Source organism: Sceloporus undulatus, chromosome 7 (assembly GCF_019175285.1).
Source record: "Sceloporus undulatus isolate JIND9_A2432 ecotype Alabama chromosome 7, SceUnd_v1.1, whole genome shotgun sequence".
Lineage (NCBI taxonomy): Eukaryota > Metazoa > Chordata > Lepidosauria > Squamata > Phrynosomatidae > Sceloporus > Sceloporus undulatus.
In genome coordinates, this window is record NC_056528.1 from 13,778,267 (window position 1) to 13,790,852 (window position 12,586).

Sequence of the window (12,586 nt, forward strand, 5' to 3'; positions counted from 1 at the left end):
CTCATCAAACCTTAGCCAGCATAGGACATGTTGAAGTCCAAAAAATTCTCTCTAGGTCCTCCAGCGCAACTCTATGGTCAACACTTGACTGTAGAATTGTGCCAGAGCACCTTCAAATGCCAAGAGAAGTGTTCTCTCTAGGAATCTTTAGGTCCTCCAGCAAAACTCTACAATCAACATCTGGCAGAAGTTGGCCATAGATTTGTGTTGGAGGCCCTCCAAATGCCTAGAGAAGTGTCCTCTCTAGGAATCTCTCTGCAGTGCAATGTCTGGCAGATATTGACCACAGAGTCACCTAGAAAGAACATATTAATCAAATCAGTGAATAATAAAATCCACAGAAGTCAGAGCTGCAAATATGCATGAAGGCCTCACATGGTAGGAAGGGGTGAAGCATAAATCCTTTCCCAATGGTTTCAGCCCTATTGGAACAAGTTGCTCAGTTGTAGCTCTCCTAGGTTCTGCAACGCCATGTTTTGGAAACACTGCCTGGTGTTAAACCGAAACAGTCTAGAATTCTGGAAATATTACTTTTTCAGCTGTAAAGATCTTCCACTTTTTAATCTTTTTATAAGGGGTGGTGGTGCTGTTTTTTCCCTTCTGCCCATTTCTTCATGGCACTTAACATGCCAAATGACAATGGAAGGCCATGGCTTGTTTGAAGAGGAGAAGTTTGGCAGGGTCAAGAACAGAGTAACTGATGGAGCAAATTCCAGCAAAAGGACAGGGATGGCTCCCATGTTTCTGCCCTGCCTGCTTCCTTTCCAGAATTTGATATGCCCAGCGGGATCTTAGTTTCTTCTTCCTCTGCCTCTGAATGTGGGTGGTTCAACCTATCCATGTCGGGTCAACTGGTGGCGAAAGGACATGACCCAGCATGAGCTTCCCTCCTCCTCCTTTCACCAGCCTCATATTTGGAGACGAAATTTGTATTTCCTCCTTGATAGACTTGCCCTCTGTGCTGACGATTTGGGGCAAGAATCCTAAAACTCAGTGATTAAAATGTGCCATATAAACCTTTTTTTAAAAAAATGAACAAAGAGTAGGTGAGCTTGACTGGGGATAGGATTCCAACCGTGGGACACAGTCACCAAAATAGCTCCCTCTCCAGCTACCTCAACGGAGGTGGCAAAGGCGTGTATGGCAAACCCTTCATGTACCAAACCTTCGGCCAGTTTTCCTCACTTTAAAGTTCCTCACTTTAAAGTTCATTCCCCCACCTTTAAAATTAGGATAGTAGGGCTGTTTTGAGATGAAGAAGGTAAACACGTATCATGTTAAAGTTTGCATTCTTTACAATTAGGGAAAAAAAGAAAGAAAGGTCATCGAGGTCCCTTCCTTCCTCCCTTCCTTCCTCCCTTCCTTCCTTCCTTCTTTCTGTCCATCTTTCTTTCTCTGCCTGCCTGCCTGCCTTTCTTCCCCTTCCTCCTTTCTTTCTTTCTTTCTTTCTTTCTTTCTTTCTTTCTTTCTTTCTTTCTTTCCTGTGCACACAACCTTCCCTCTGCTTCCCTTCCCCACTCCAAATGACACAGTGAAATCCTTCTTCTCTCTTGTCCCTTCCTGGGAGGAGAAAGCTGGCCTTGCTCGCTCGCTTGCCCTGAAACTGCAAGAGGAAGAGAACAAGCAGGCCTTGTGCCTGGAAGGAGCCACTGCCCCCTTTTCCTTTCCATGCCTCTTGAAGATGGAAGGGCGAGATTGCCTGGGCAAAGTGAGGGGGGTGCATGGCTCTCTCTCTCTCCTCCTCCTCCTTTTCAGCCCTTGCCACACTGAGGCACTTTGGAGTCTCTGTTTGGTCGACAAAGAGGGGGCCGTTGCCATGCTGAACTTTCTCTCTTTCTTTTTAGGGAGACGTAGGAGTCCTAGGCCCTCCTGGAGTTCACGGACTCATTGTAAGTATGGAGAAGAGAGTGCTTTTGCTTTTCCCCCCTTTCCATCAGGGGACCAGAGTTGGAGAGGTTGTGTATGTTCTTTTTTAACTCTTTCCATGAAATGCAATTAGAGCCGCACATGAATTGCATGCATTTGTTTTGTTTGGGGTGGAACAGACGATAGGCGTGGGACTGTGAAAGTTGCAAGGTTTCCAAAATGGCACAAACAACTGCAAAGAACTACCTTTTTTGGTTGGAAGGTGTGTTCTTATAGACCTGGGAGGGAACTGCGACTTTCACTGAGAAGAGGGACAAATGTCTTCTAAACTTTGACCCTCGCTGGTCTGCCCAGCAGGGACAGGACAATACATTTTGCTGCCTGAATGGACAGCATCATCTGGTCTTGATGCAACAAATGGCCTGACTCACTATAAGGGAGTTTCTGGTGTTTAGTGCTTCCTAGCTTGCCAGGGGCCAAGTGCCATCCTTGCCATGAGATACAATGAGTCGATTGCTTCAGGTAGCACATGCCAATTTTTGGAGGAAGGTGAGAGCTGGCTAAGTAGCCTGATATCTCCATAGATGCTGGATGGTGCTTATCTTCTTACTGTTGAAGAAAGAAGATCCAGTTGCCAGTTGTGATGGCTTTTTGTCTATGCAGTTGGGAATGGGTGGGCCACCATCTTGCTATTTGACTGAAGCAATGAGATATATTGACCTGGTACTACCAGTGGCTAGGAAGCAGCACTGAGAGGTTGCTTTTGCACCTTGCTTTTGGGCTTTTTCCTGGGGCACCTGGATAGCAATTGCTCAATTCAATGGTCTAGACCAGTAGGGCTTTCTATAGTTGTTGTTGTATGCCTTTGAGTTGTTTCCGAATTATAGTGACCCTAAGGCGACCCTGTCATGGGGTTTTCTTGGCAAGATTATTCAGAGGAGATTTGCCATGGCCTTCCTCTGAAGCTGAGAGAGTGTGACTTGCCCAAAGTCACTGAGTGGCTTTCATGGCCAAGTTGGGAATCGAACCCTAGACTCCAGAGTTATGCAGAAAATGCTGTTTCCTATGTTTTCCGCCTAAATCAACGGCCTGCCCACATTTTGCGCAGATGAAGTCCTGACTTTGCAAGTGGGCTTTGAGAACAGTTTGGTTTTCAAAAGTATTCTCACAGCGGAAAGAAAGTTGCTAAAATTACTCATTGGTTCTTCGGAGGATAAACATAACAAAGAGTTACATCCCTAGTCATTGGAGCAGTGAATCCATGTTGGTTTTGAGTCAAGCTTTTCATGGAGCTGTCCAAGGTACCAAGCCCCATTTGGGGGAATTCTCTTCAGCTTCCTGGATAGCTCTGTTAAAGTTCAAGTTAAAATCTGGAATGAATTTATTGCTCTATTACCCTGGGAACCATTAGTCAACTCATAGTATTCAAAGTTGGTCAAGTTATTTTGCCACTAAGAGTTGCCAGATCTCTGGACTTCACCCCGAGTCTCAGAGTTTATATGCTCTGGTTTTTTGGTGATGATGAGGAATCTCAAGATGAGAGCACATATACAAATTGTATATACTATGTGTGTATATGTGTTTATATTCAATGTGGTGTAATGGTTTGAGTGTCGGACTATGACTCTGGACAGCAGGGTTGGAATCCCATATAGTAGTTGTTTGAGTGCTGGACTATGACTCTGGACAGCAGGGTTCGATTCCCAGCTCAGCCATGAAACCTACTGGGTGACCTGGGGCAAGTCACACTCTCTCAGCCACTGAGGATGGCAATGGCAAACCCACTCTGGAGAAATATGCCAAGAAAACCCCATGATGGGTTCACCCTTAGGGTCACCATAAGTCAGAAATGACTTGAAGGCAAACAACACACACATATATATTCTGCATTGGTTATTTGAATTACATGCTAAGCAACAGTGGTTGATGCTGAATGGCATCAGCAGGGGCTGCCCTTTGTAACATCACCTTTCCCCAGGCTTGCTCCACCACTATAACCACTACACTGTGCTGCCTCCTGCCAAGTTGGTTGCTCTTGCCCATTTCCTCCTCTTGAATCTGGGTACCTTGAGGACCATGGCTCCTGGCTGTCTCCTCCCAGGCTGGCATGAAGCATTTTGTCCATCAATGGGCAAGACCAAACCAATGAGCAACCTATTTAGCTGGGTTCGTGTGGGCTGGCTTATCCCGGCCAGTTTCATGAAGCAAGCCCTTTTTCTCCTGCAGCATGAAAAAAGGATCTGTTCTTTCTACAAAGCCACAGCTTGGTGCTGCCCAACCTGGTGCTTTTGGCCTCAGGAGCCACCCGCTAGAGAAATATACCTTTTGCAAAAACCAGCCAGTCTCCTGCTTGTTTATCCAAGGCAGCAGAGAACTCAAGGCCGGCAGGGAGATAACTGGCTCCCTTCTGGATTCAGGGGAGGATAAAAAACATGGCTGAGATGGTTTCACTATCAGCATCAGTCTGTTTAAAAGCCTTTAAATGTTTGTATTCTGGTACTGTACCTTCCTTGAGGTAGAAAAGAATCTATAGTTTTTTGTGGGTTTTTCAGGCTATGTGGCCAAGTTTTAGAAGAGTTTATTCCTGACTTTTAACTACATCTGTGGCTGCCATCTTCAGAGAGTGTACAGAAGCTGGCAAAATGTCAGGCATAAACTCTTCTAGAACATGGCCAATAGCAGGCTGGGTTATCTCCCTGGGTTGGAGCCAGAGGACTTGGTTGTCCACCAGAATTCTTCATGCTTTACTCTCCTTTTTCCCCTCTTTCTTTCTCTCAATCTTACTAGGGTGACATGGGTGCTGTTGGAGCAATGGGATTTCCAGGGCCAAAAGGATTAAAGGTGAGTGGACTTTTGATTTCTAGGCTTGCAGCTCAATGGTAGAGAGCACATACTTGGCATGAAACTGGCATCACTAGTTAAAATCCCCAGCCTCACCTCTGTTCTTAGAGGGATGAGGAAGAGCTACTGATCGTCAAAAGAGACAGAGATGGAGGAGATAGATCTTCCATGGCACAAGGGCATGCAATACACACACACACACACACACACACACACACACACACCTATATCTATATCTATATCTATATCTATATCTAAATCTAATTCATGCCCTTGTGCCATAAATTCCCAGCAAAATTCGGCTCCTTCTTTGGATAGTTAAGAAGGATCCTCCTTGGATTTAGAAAATTTCCTGTTTCTACCTCCCTTTCTATTGTACAGCTAGAGGTTATTTATTGTAGCTGGAAAGAATATGACACTGGTTTCTTTCTCTCTTTCTCTCTCCCTCTTTTTTAAATCTAGGGACTGATGGGAAATCCCGGAGAACACGGACTGAAAGGTGATAAGGTGATCTGAATATTCCCTTATTGCACTGTTGTTATTTCTTTGCATGCGATTCCCATTTTCTTCACACCGTGTGCCATACCCACGTCGCTGTCTCCGTTATTTTCTCTTCTTCCACTCCTTTCCCAGTCTTTGCTCCTATTATACCTTTTCCGTTTTCCCTGATTTCCCCGCCTTTAAGAACAGAGCTTAGAAAATTTACTTTTTTGGACTACAGCTCCCTGTTTTTCAGTGAATTCTGGGAGATGAAGTCCAAATAAATAACCTTTCCAAGCTCTGTGTGGCCAGGACATATTGATTATCTCTGTCTCAAAGACTGTCCCTTGTTGGTTTCTGAGAAGAGGAGGTACCCCTAATGTTTGTATGGTTGAATGCCTCCAGATGCAAGGAATGGGATTGCAATGTACAGGATGGCGCCATCTTGTTCACCTCCAGAGGCAGCCAAGTGCCTTGCCTTTGGTTCAATGGGAGCGATGGCATGGTGATCTGACTCTTCTCTCTCTCTCTCTCCCTGCTTGCAAGGAATCGGCAAACCTTTCTGAATTATTAACTCGAATCAGATGAGAGCAGCTCTGCTGGACCTAACTTAATCCATCTGCTGCTTCTTGCTGAATTGCAAAGGTCTAAGAAAGAGAGAGAGAGAGAGAGAAGGAATTCTGGGTTTTCAGGGCATCCCACATCCTGCTTGGCACAGGCTGACGCCTCTCTCCTTCTGTCGGAAGGCTGCATTGCTTTGCCTTCGGTGTGTCTGTGCTGAGATTTGCAGGCAGTGAATCTCCCCTTTGTGTGCATCTTCCTCACATTGCAGCTAGCCATGCCCAAGGGAAACTCCTGTTAGATCGAGCCTGGCATCTTAGAATGGGCATCTTATAGGCAAGCCCCGATCGAGGTGTTTGGTGGCCTTGGAGTCATTCCAGAAACAGGGTCCCCTCTGTGCCCATGTGAGCTATTCAAAAAATAATAGCAAACAGATTAAATGCATAAAAATTGCAAAATACAGTGGACAGCAGCATATAAATACCAGGCGCATGAACCCATTTTTAGCAATGTCGGTGAAATTAACAGTCTCATCTATGCATTTTGTGACTTAAATAATAAGCAATGGTTGGCATGCTGTAAATGACACATGCAAATACAAGCTCTCCTTATGCCTATACATATCTTTTTTGGGTTGTTGTAGAGCAATGGTTCCCAAACTCTGGGCCTCCAGTTGTTTTGTGCCTTGCCTCCCAGAATTGCAAGGTTGTATGGGCCTTCTGGGAGCTGAAGTCCAAAATACACGGAGAAAACATTGTAGGTAGTGGTTTGAGTGTTGAACTACAACTCTGGAGACCAGGGTTCGATTTTCAGCTTGGCCATGAAACCCATTGGGTGACCTTGGACAAGTCACAAGCTTTAAGCCTCAGGGGAAGGAATGAATATTGCCAAGAAAACCCCATGATAGGTTCGTCTTAGGGTCGCCATATGTCAGAAACGTCTTGAAGGCACAGAGGTTGGTATTCTCTTCCACCCATTGGTTTACTTGTGTTTGGGGGGAAAACCAATTGCTCTGTCTCACTCAGAAACCCTGTTCTGATCTTTTGCCACCAGTTTTGTCTTGACCACTGCTGAAAAACATTGGCATTTCCCCTGTGCAGTCAAATTGAATAAATTCCATGAATTTGGGTGTAGGTTTTGCCCTTCAGGGGATGCCTGTTGTAACTTTGTTTGGTGATGTGTATTCAGGGTGAGCAGGGAGTGCCGGGTATTCCAGGAGATGCCGGATTCCAAGGAGACAAGGTACATTATTTCTTAAAGATCTCTTTTGTGTTGGTATAAAGATTGGTCCATAGCTCAGTGCTGCCCAGGGTTTTCCTTTCCCTGGAGGAAATCCTTACTCTGAGCCCCACTTCCTTTGGGTGCATTTTCTCAATTATTTCAAGAATCATTGAGTTGGAAGGTGTCTTTTCATTCAACCACTTTTTAGTGAAGGTACCCACCACAAAAATACCCCCAAGAAGCGGACAATAGCAAAACACTGCACTTGGAAAAGTCACTTTTGGGTACTACAACCATGCCTGCAGAAAGATTCTTGGATTTGTGATTAAAAAAGTAATTTTCGAAGCCCTCATTCCACTCTTTTCTTCTCTACTGGTCTAGCTTGATGCTGCTAGGTTGTAGTGAATGTTTGTGGTGCAATCCATGTGTAGGAGGTGCAGTTTCTCTCAAACTGCCTCATAGAAGACCTTCAGAATCAATCAATCAATTTGTATCTCCAAGATGAAATATTCCAGATGTGTTTGGACTACAACTCCCATCACTCATGGTCTGGGATGATGTGATGTGTTAGTCCACCATGGGATACAACCAAAGTGGCACCCAAAGCTGACTTATACCGATGTTGAACTATTGATCCATTCCTAGTCAACGTGATAATGGGACCTTCTCATTATCTGGACAACACAGCCTTCCTTCTAGGGAAAATAAAGGGTTAATAAGGTGTTAGGTTGCATTTCTTCTTGCATTTCTTGCAAGTAAGTTGCATTTATTCAGTGTCACTAAGGTATTGGCCTTTCCTGCGATACAAGTCAGTGGGATCTTGCTTTTGAATTGGTGCCAATCTGGACCACATCACGGCAGCTTCCATGTCAGTGGGCTGTTGAATCCATTCCAGGTTCTAGGCTAAACTTCTGAGGAACTCTCCAAAGTCCTGAACTGCTTATGATGTGCAACTGAAAGTCTCAGAATTTCATAGGATGGAGCCATGGCCATGGGATGAGAGTGCTAAAATGTTATAATGTGGATGCACCTAGAATTAGTTTCCACTTTTCTCTCTCCAGGATTAGCCTCCAGATGTCCACTCCATCTGTCCTCTGACCACTTCTGTCCTGTCTTTCAGGGTAGCCAAGGTTTGCCTGGGATGCCAGGAGCTCGGGGAAAACCAGGTCCTTCTGTAAGTAACTGGCTTCCTCTTTTTGCTTTATAAAGACCTGTGTCAGAAAGACATTGCATCCTGTTTGAGGAAATCTGAGACAAAGCTTGCAGAAAAATAATAGCCCACGATAATAGACACTACACCGCATTGTCCTTCTCTATGAGCCAGTCAAGTTTGGCCTGAGCCATTTAACTACAGATAGCAAGTTGGGGCTCATATAACAAATCTGCTCATGGGAAAAGAAGATATCCTTGCAGGTAGAAAAGTAAATCTCCATTTTTCTGTGGTGGAGCTGGTTACAGTCCAGGGAATCCCACTTACGACCTGAAGTAATAATGCAAGCCACAGACAGGATGATGTTCTTGGTTTTAAAGGGCCATCTCATGTTTCTTTTGGTTTTCTGCAGGGCAATGTTGGCGACAAAGGTGCTGTTGGGATTCCAGGACCTCCTGGACCAGAGGTACGTTCTGGATGCAACACTGGTTGGTTTGTTTTAAAGTCCCTTTCTGACCCAAAATGACCTTTCTGTATTACTTTCAGAGTAAAAAAAACTGCTTGGAAAAATAATGGTTCATTCAGAAAATTCCAGCATTTTTTTTCCTGAAGACCATCCTTTCCCAAATAAAGGTTGAAAGGGGAAGTTTGGTTTAGCAAACATCTCAAATGACTTGCCTAAGATGTAGGGTTGCCACCTTTTTGACATTTCCCCTTTAATGAGACTTTACAAGCATGCAATATTTTGGAATTCAACTTTTCCTATCAAAATGTGGGAAGAATGGACCAATTGCAAACATGGGAAGTAGCAATGAAGTGGAAATTTGGAGCTAGAACCCTTCAAAATATTTCAAAAGCCGTTAAGAAAGTGGGACAAGGAGGATTAATTTGGTCTCTGCCAAATCAGAACAGTTGGAGGGTATGGCACAAATGTTTTGAACTTCACCTCCCCAAATCCTTCACCATTGACCGTTCTGGTTTGGGTACCTGGGAATGTGAAGTTCCAAAGATCTAGAAGTCTAAAGGTTTAGAGCAACGTTTCCCAAACTTTGGTCTTTCAAATGCTTTGGGCTTCAGCTCTCAGAATTTCTGACTGTTGGCCAAGATGGGGCTTCTGGGAGTTGAAGTCCAAAACACTTGGAGGACAAAAGTTTGGGAATCACTGGTTTAGAGCCATTGGGTCCGATCCAGTAATGCTCATCTTACATTCTTTAAAAAAACGGAAAATGTATATTTGGAGAATGGCTTGCAAAGATTGGCTGACAGCACCTTTTCATCAGCCTTCTGGCATTTTGCTGGGTCTGGAACAGCTCTCCGTTGAGTTGTATCGCTTAGTAATCTTTCTTCTTTGTTAACCTTGGACTGGACTATGGCTTTCTTTGTTTCCGTAGCTGAATGGCGGGTGGGTGGAAAAACGTTGGCGTTCCATGTCAAGCCGCCCCCCCTCTGTCTAATGAGTGTGTCGTCACCTTTCCTTTTGGTCACGCCAAGTCCCATTTCCCTTTTGTCGAGCTCGGCAATCTCTTGATTTATTTCTTTGAGAGAATGACGCTGACTCAAAATTCAAGGCGGATTGAACAGGGGCCTTCTTATGAGTAGCAAGGAAATATTTGCTGACACAAGAACATCTCTGGCTTAGAGGAATAGGAGTTGCGAGTGTGGAGTGACACAAAGCAGGTTTAATGCACCTTTCATGCCCCTTATATCTGGGTATGCCTCCTAGGCTGCCGCTGTGTGCCTACGTCTTTTGATTTCCATTAAGTCTTATCTTCTCAACCCACCTAAGTTGCAAAAGCCTTTAGATCAGAAGCCAATAGGTCACATGTGGTCCTCTCTGTTGCCTCTGGAAACTTCTCAGCCTCCCCAAACAATCTTGATTTGATTGGGGTCTGAAGAACTTTTTTACAACTCAGTTTGGGTCTGTGGGTAGGGTGACCAGACTGCAAAAGAAAAATGTAGGCAATAGCCAAATCAAAGCTATAAACACTCATAGAAATAGAAATCCATGTTTATTTGTCCTGCTCAAAATGGAGGACGTTTTGGAATTTCTCCTGGACAGAAAGAAGGTTGAAATGGAGGACATGCCCCAGAAAAAGAGAACATCTGGTCACCTTTTCTGCAGGGTTCATTTGGGGCCCAAGTCCTTTTGGGCCTGAGACTCCATTTGGGTCTGAATTATTCTTTGCTGAACTTGGATCCAATTCAATCTCAGCTGTGTTTCGACTCCAGACCCAGTTTAGGACCAAAGTAGTATTGGCTCACATTGGACCTGAACCTCTCAATCTTTCCAGACAGTTATGGTAACAGTGAGAAAACACTGTGCAGTCATTCTTTTGTTTTCTTCCCAAATCATAGAATTGTAGAATGGGTCTTCTATGGTAAGAAAAATAAAAGTCCAAAGAAGTGGCAGGAACACAAGAGAGAGTCAAGCGTGAAGGAGAGTGTTATGTGAAGCCACCATAAAACTGAATGGACAAGGGAGGGCTATGGACTGGAGGGGGAAAAGTTTATTTCAGTTTGGACCAAAAATAGTCTTGGGCCTGTGGGACTTGAATAAATCTTGGCTCAAATTGAGTTTGAGGGGTTTGAATTAATCCTGGCTCAGTTTGGGTCTCAGCCTCGGTTTGCAGCTGAGATGGTCTTCACTTATCTTCAGTTTTGGGCACATCTCAGGTCAGCTACATTCGAGTCCAATGTACTATTGATTCAGTTTGGATTTGAGATCCTCACTTAGTATGGGATTAACATTGTCTTGAAGCTGAACTTTGATGCTAATGAAAACCTGGCAGTTTAAGGGGAAAAGGAAATACGCAACCTCTCAAAAACTACCTTCAGATGGTTTGGTGCAAGTCGCCAGCAATAGGGCTCTCCAAAGGCCTGGCGTATGAAAAGTCTGACTTTGGGGACGTTGTCGCTTGACATCTTCTCTGTCTTGACACTTTCTAGGGCTTTCCGGGAGACATTGGCCCACCGGGACTAAACGGCCCCGAAGGCATTAAGGTGAGCGACGCTGGAAAAACCAGACTTTGTGCTGAGTTGGCGAGAGCCAACGAAAACAAAAGAACCAAAGAATGGAGAAAAAGAAAAGAAAGAGATGGAGAGGGAGAAAATCCTGGAGATCCCTGTAGATACTTCTGGCCAAAGCTCTGGTTTTTAGGACTTGTTTGTGTTGAGATGCCTCCAAGAGCTGGAGTAGATTTTCTTTTCCTCTCCAAGAGTCCCCCCCCCTTCCAAACCCCATCCATTTCTTCAACAAAATTGATTTTGGACACAGTCCCATGGCAGCACGCGCTGGCAAGCGGCTTCCACTCTTTGTTTCAATGGGCCCTCCATAGTTGGTGTGCCGCTTTCTTCTCTGAGCCTTTCTCTTTTCTCATCTCTTTGCAGGGAAAACCAGGGGCACGAGGGGTACCTGGCCCCCCCAGGACGACCCGGGCAAGAGGTAGGGATGCCAACATCAGAAACTAAACCCTTATTTTTCCAGTCGAGCTTCAAACAAGTCTTTTTCATTCGCAGAATTTTTTGAGCTGGGATGGGATTTGTGTTTCATGGCTAGGCAACTGTGGCCCTCCAGATGTTACTGGACTTCAGCTCCCATAAGTTCCCAGCATTGGATAGGGCTGCTGGGAGTTACAGTCCAACAACATGTGACGTCGAAGGCTTTCATGGCCATCATCCATAGGTTTTTGTGGGGTTTACGGGCTAGGTGGCCATGATCTAGAAGAGTTTGTTTCTGACATTTCGCCAGCATCTGAAGATGCCTGCCACAGATGCTGGTGAAATGTCAGGAATAAACTCTTCTAGAACATGGCCACATGGCCTGAAAGACCCACAAAAGTCCAATGATTGGGCTCTCCATATGAAACTGGGCTCTCCAAAGGTTCTCCATATGAAAACACTACCTCTCAAGAATTATTTGAATTCTTTATTGAGAGTATTTGTAATGACTTACCAATTTTGTGTGCCCTTGTAGGGTGATGAAGGGCCAGTGGGACCACCTGGCATTCCAGGGGCAGAGGTAAGAATCGGGATGAGAGTTGTGGTTGTTTCGATTAAGTATATGTGTATAGGGGACTTCCTTCCTTCCTTCCTTCCTTCCTTCCTTCCTTACTTATTTTGTTCATCTGATCTAGACCTATTATGAGTCAGGGCCCACTGTGGCAGGTCACCCAAAACTGCTTTGAGCTCAGAATATATGCAGTAGTAAGGAAGAAGAGCACTTTGAACGTGTGCAGAGTGCTTTTACTTCCCCACTACACCAAGCAAGTTTGAGCCTCCCTCTTTCCTTTATTTTATATTTCTATACTTCTGATCAGTGAGTTGGGATTTGTCCAGCTGGGATTCCCCGCTATTTGATCAAATTGGGTTGCAAGGTAAAATTTGTGACAGATGTTGGGTCTTGGACCTTTCCCCCAAACCCTTGACCTCACATGGAGCGGTTTTGAAAGATTTCCCAAAGTGTTCTCT

The 12,586-nt window shown here is 44.7% G+C and overlaps 1 protein-coding gene across 1 annotated transcript in view; it reads left to right on the forward strand.

The window, feature by feature from the left end:
* The window catches only part of COL27A1 (collagen type XXVII alpha 1 chain), a 103,589-nt gene that overhangs the window by 46,553 nt on the left and 44,450 nt on the right, over window positions 1–12,586 (forward strand). The window contains exons 14-22 of the mRNA XM_042479175.1: window positions 1,845–1,889; window positions 4,654–4,707; window positions 5,170–5,214; window positions 6,937–6,990; window positions 8,090–8,143; window positions 8,532–8,585; window positions 11,066–11,119; window positions 11,507–11,569; window positions 12,093–12,137. Coding sequence (XP_042335109.1) covers window positions 1,845–1,889; window positions 4,654–4,707; window positions 5,170–5,214; window positions 6,937–6,990; window positions 8,090–8,143; window positions 8,532–8,585; window positions 11,066–11,119; window positions 11,507–11,569; window positions 12,093–12,137 — 468 coding nt within the window. The remainder of the gene's footprint in view (window positions 1–1,844; window positions 1,890–4,653; window positions 4,708–5,169; window positions 5,215–6,936; window positions 6,991–8,089; window positions 8,144–8,531; window positions 8,586–11,065; window positions 11,120–11,506; window positions 11,570–12,092; window positions 12,138–12,586) is intronic.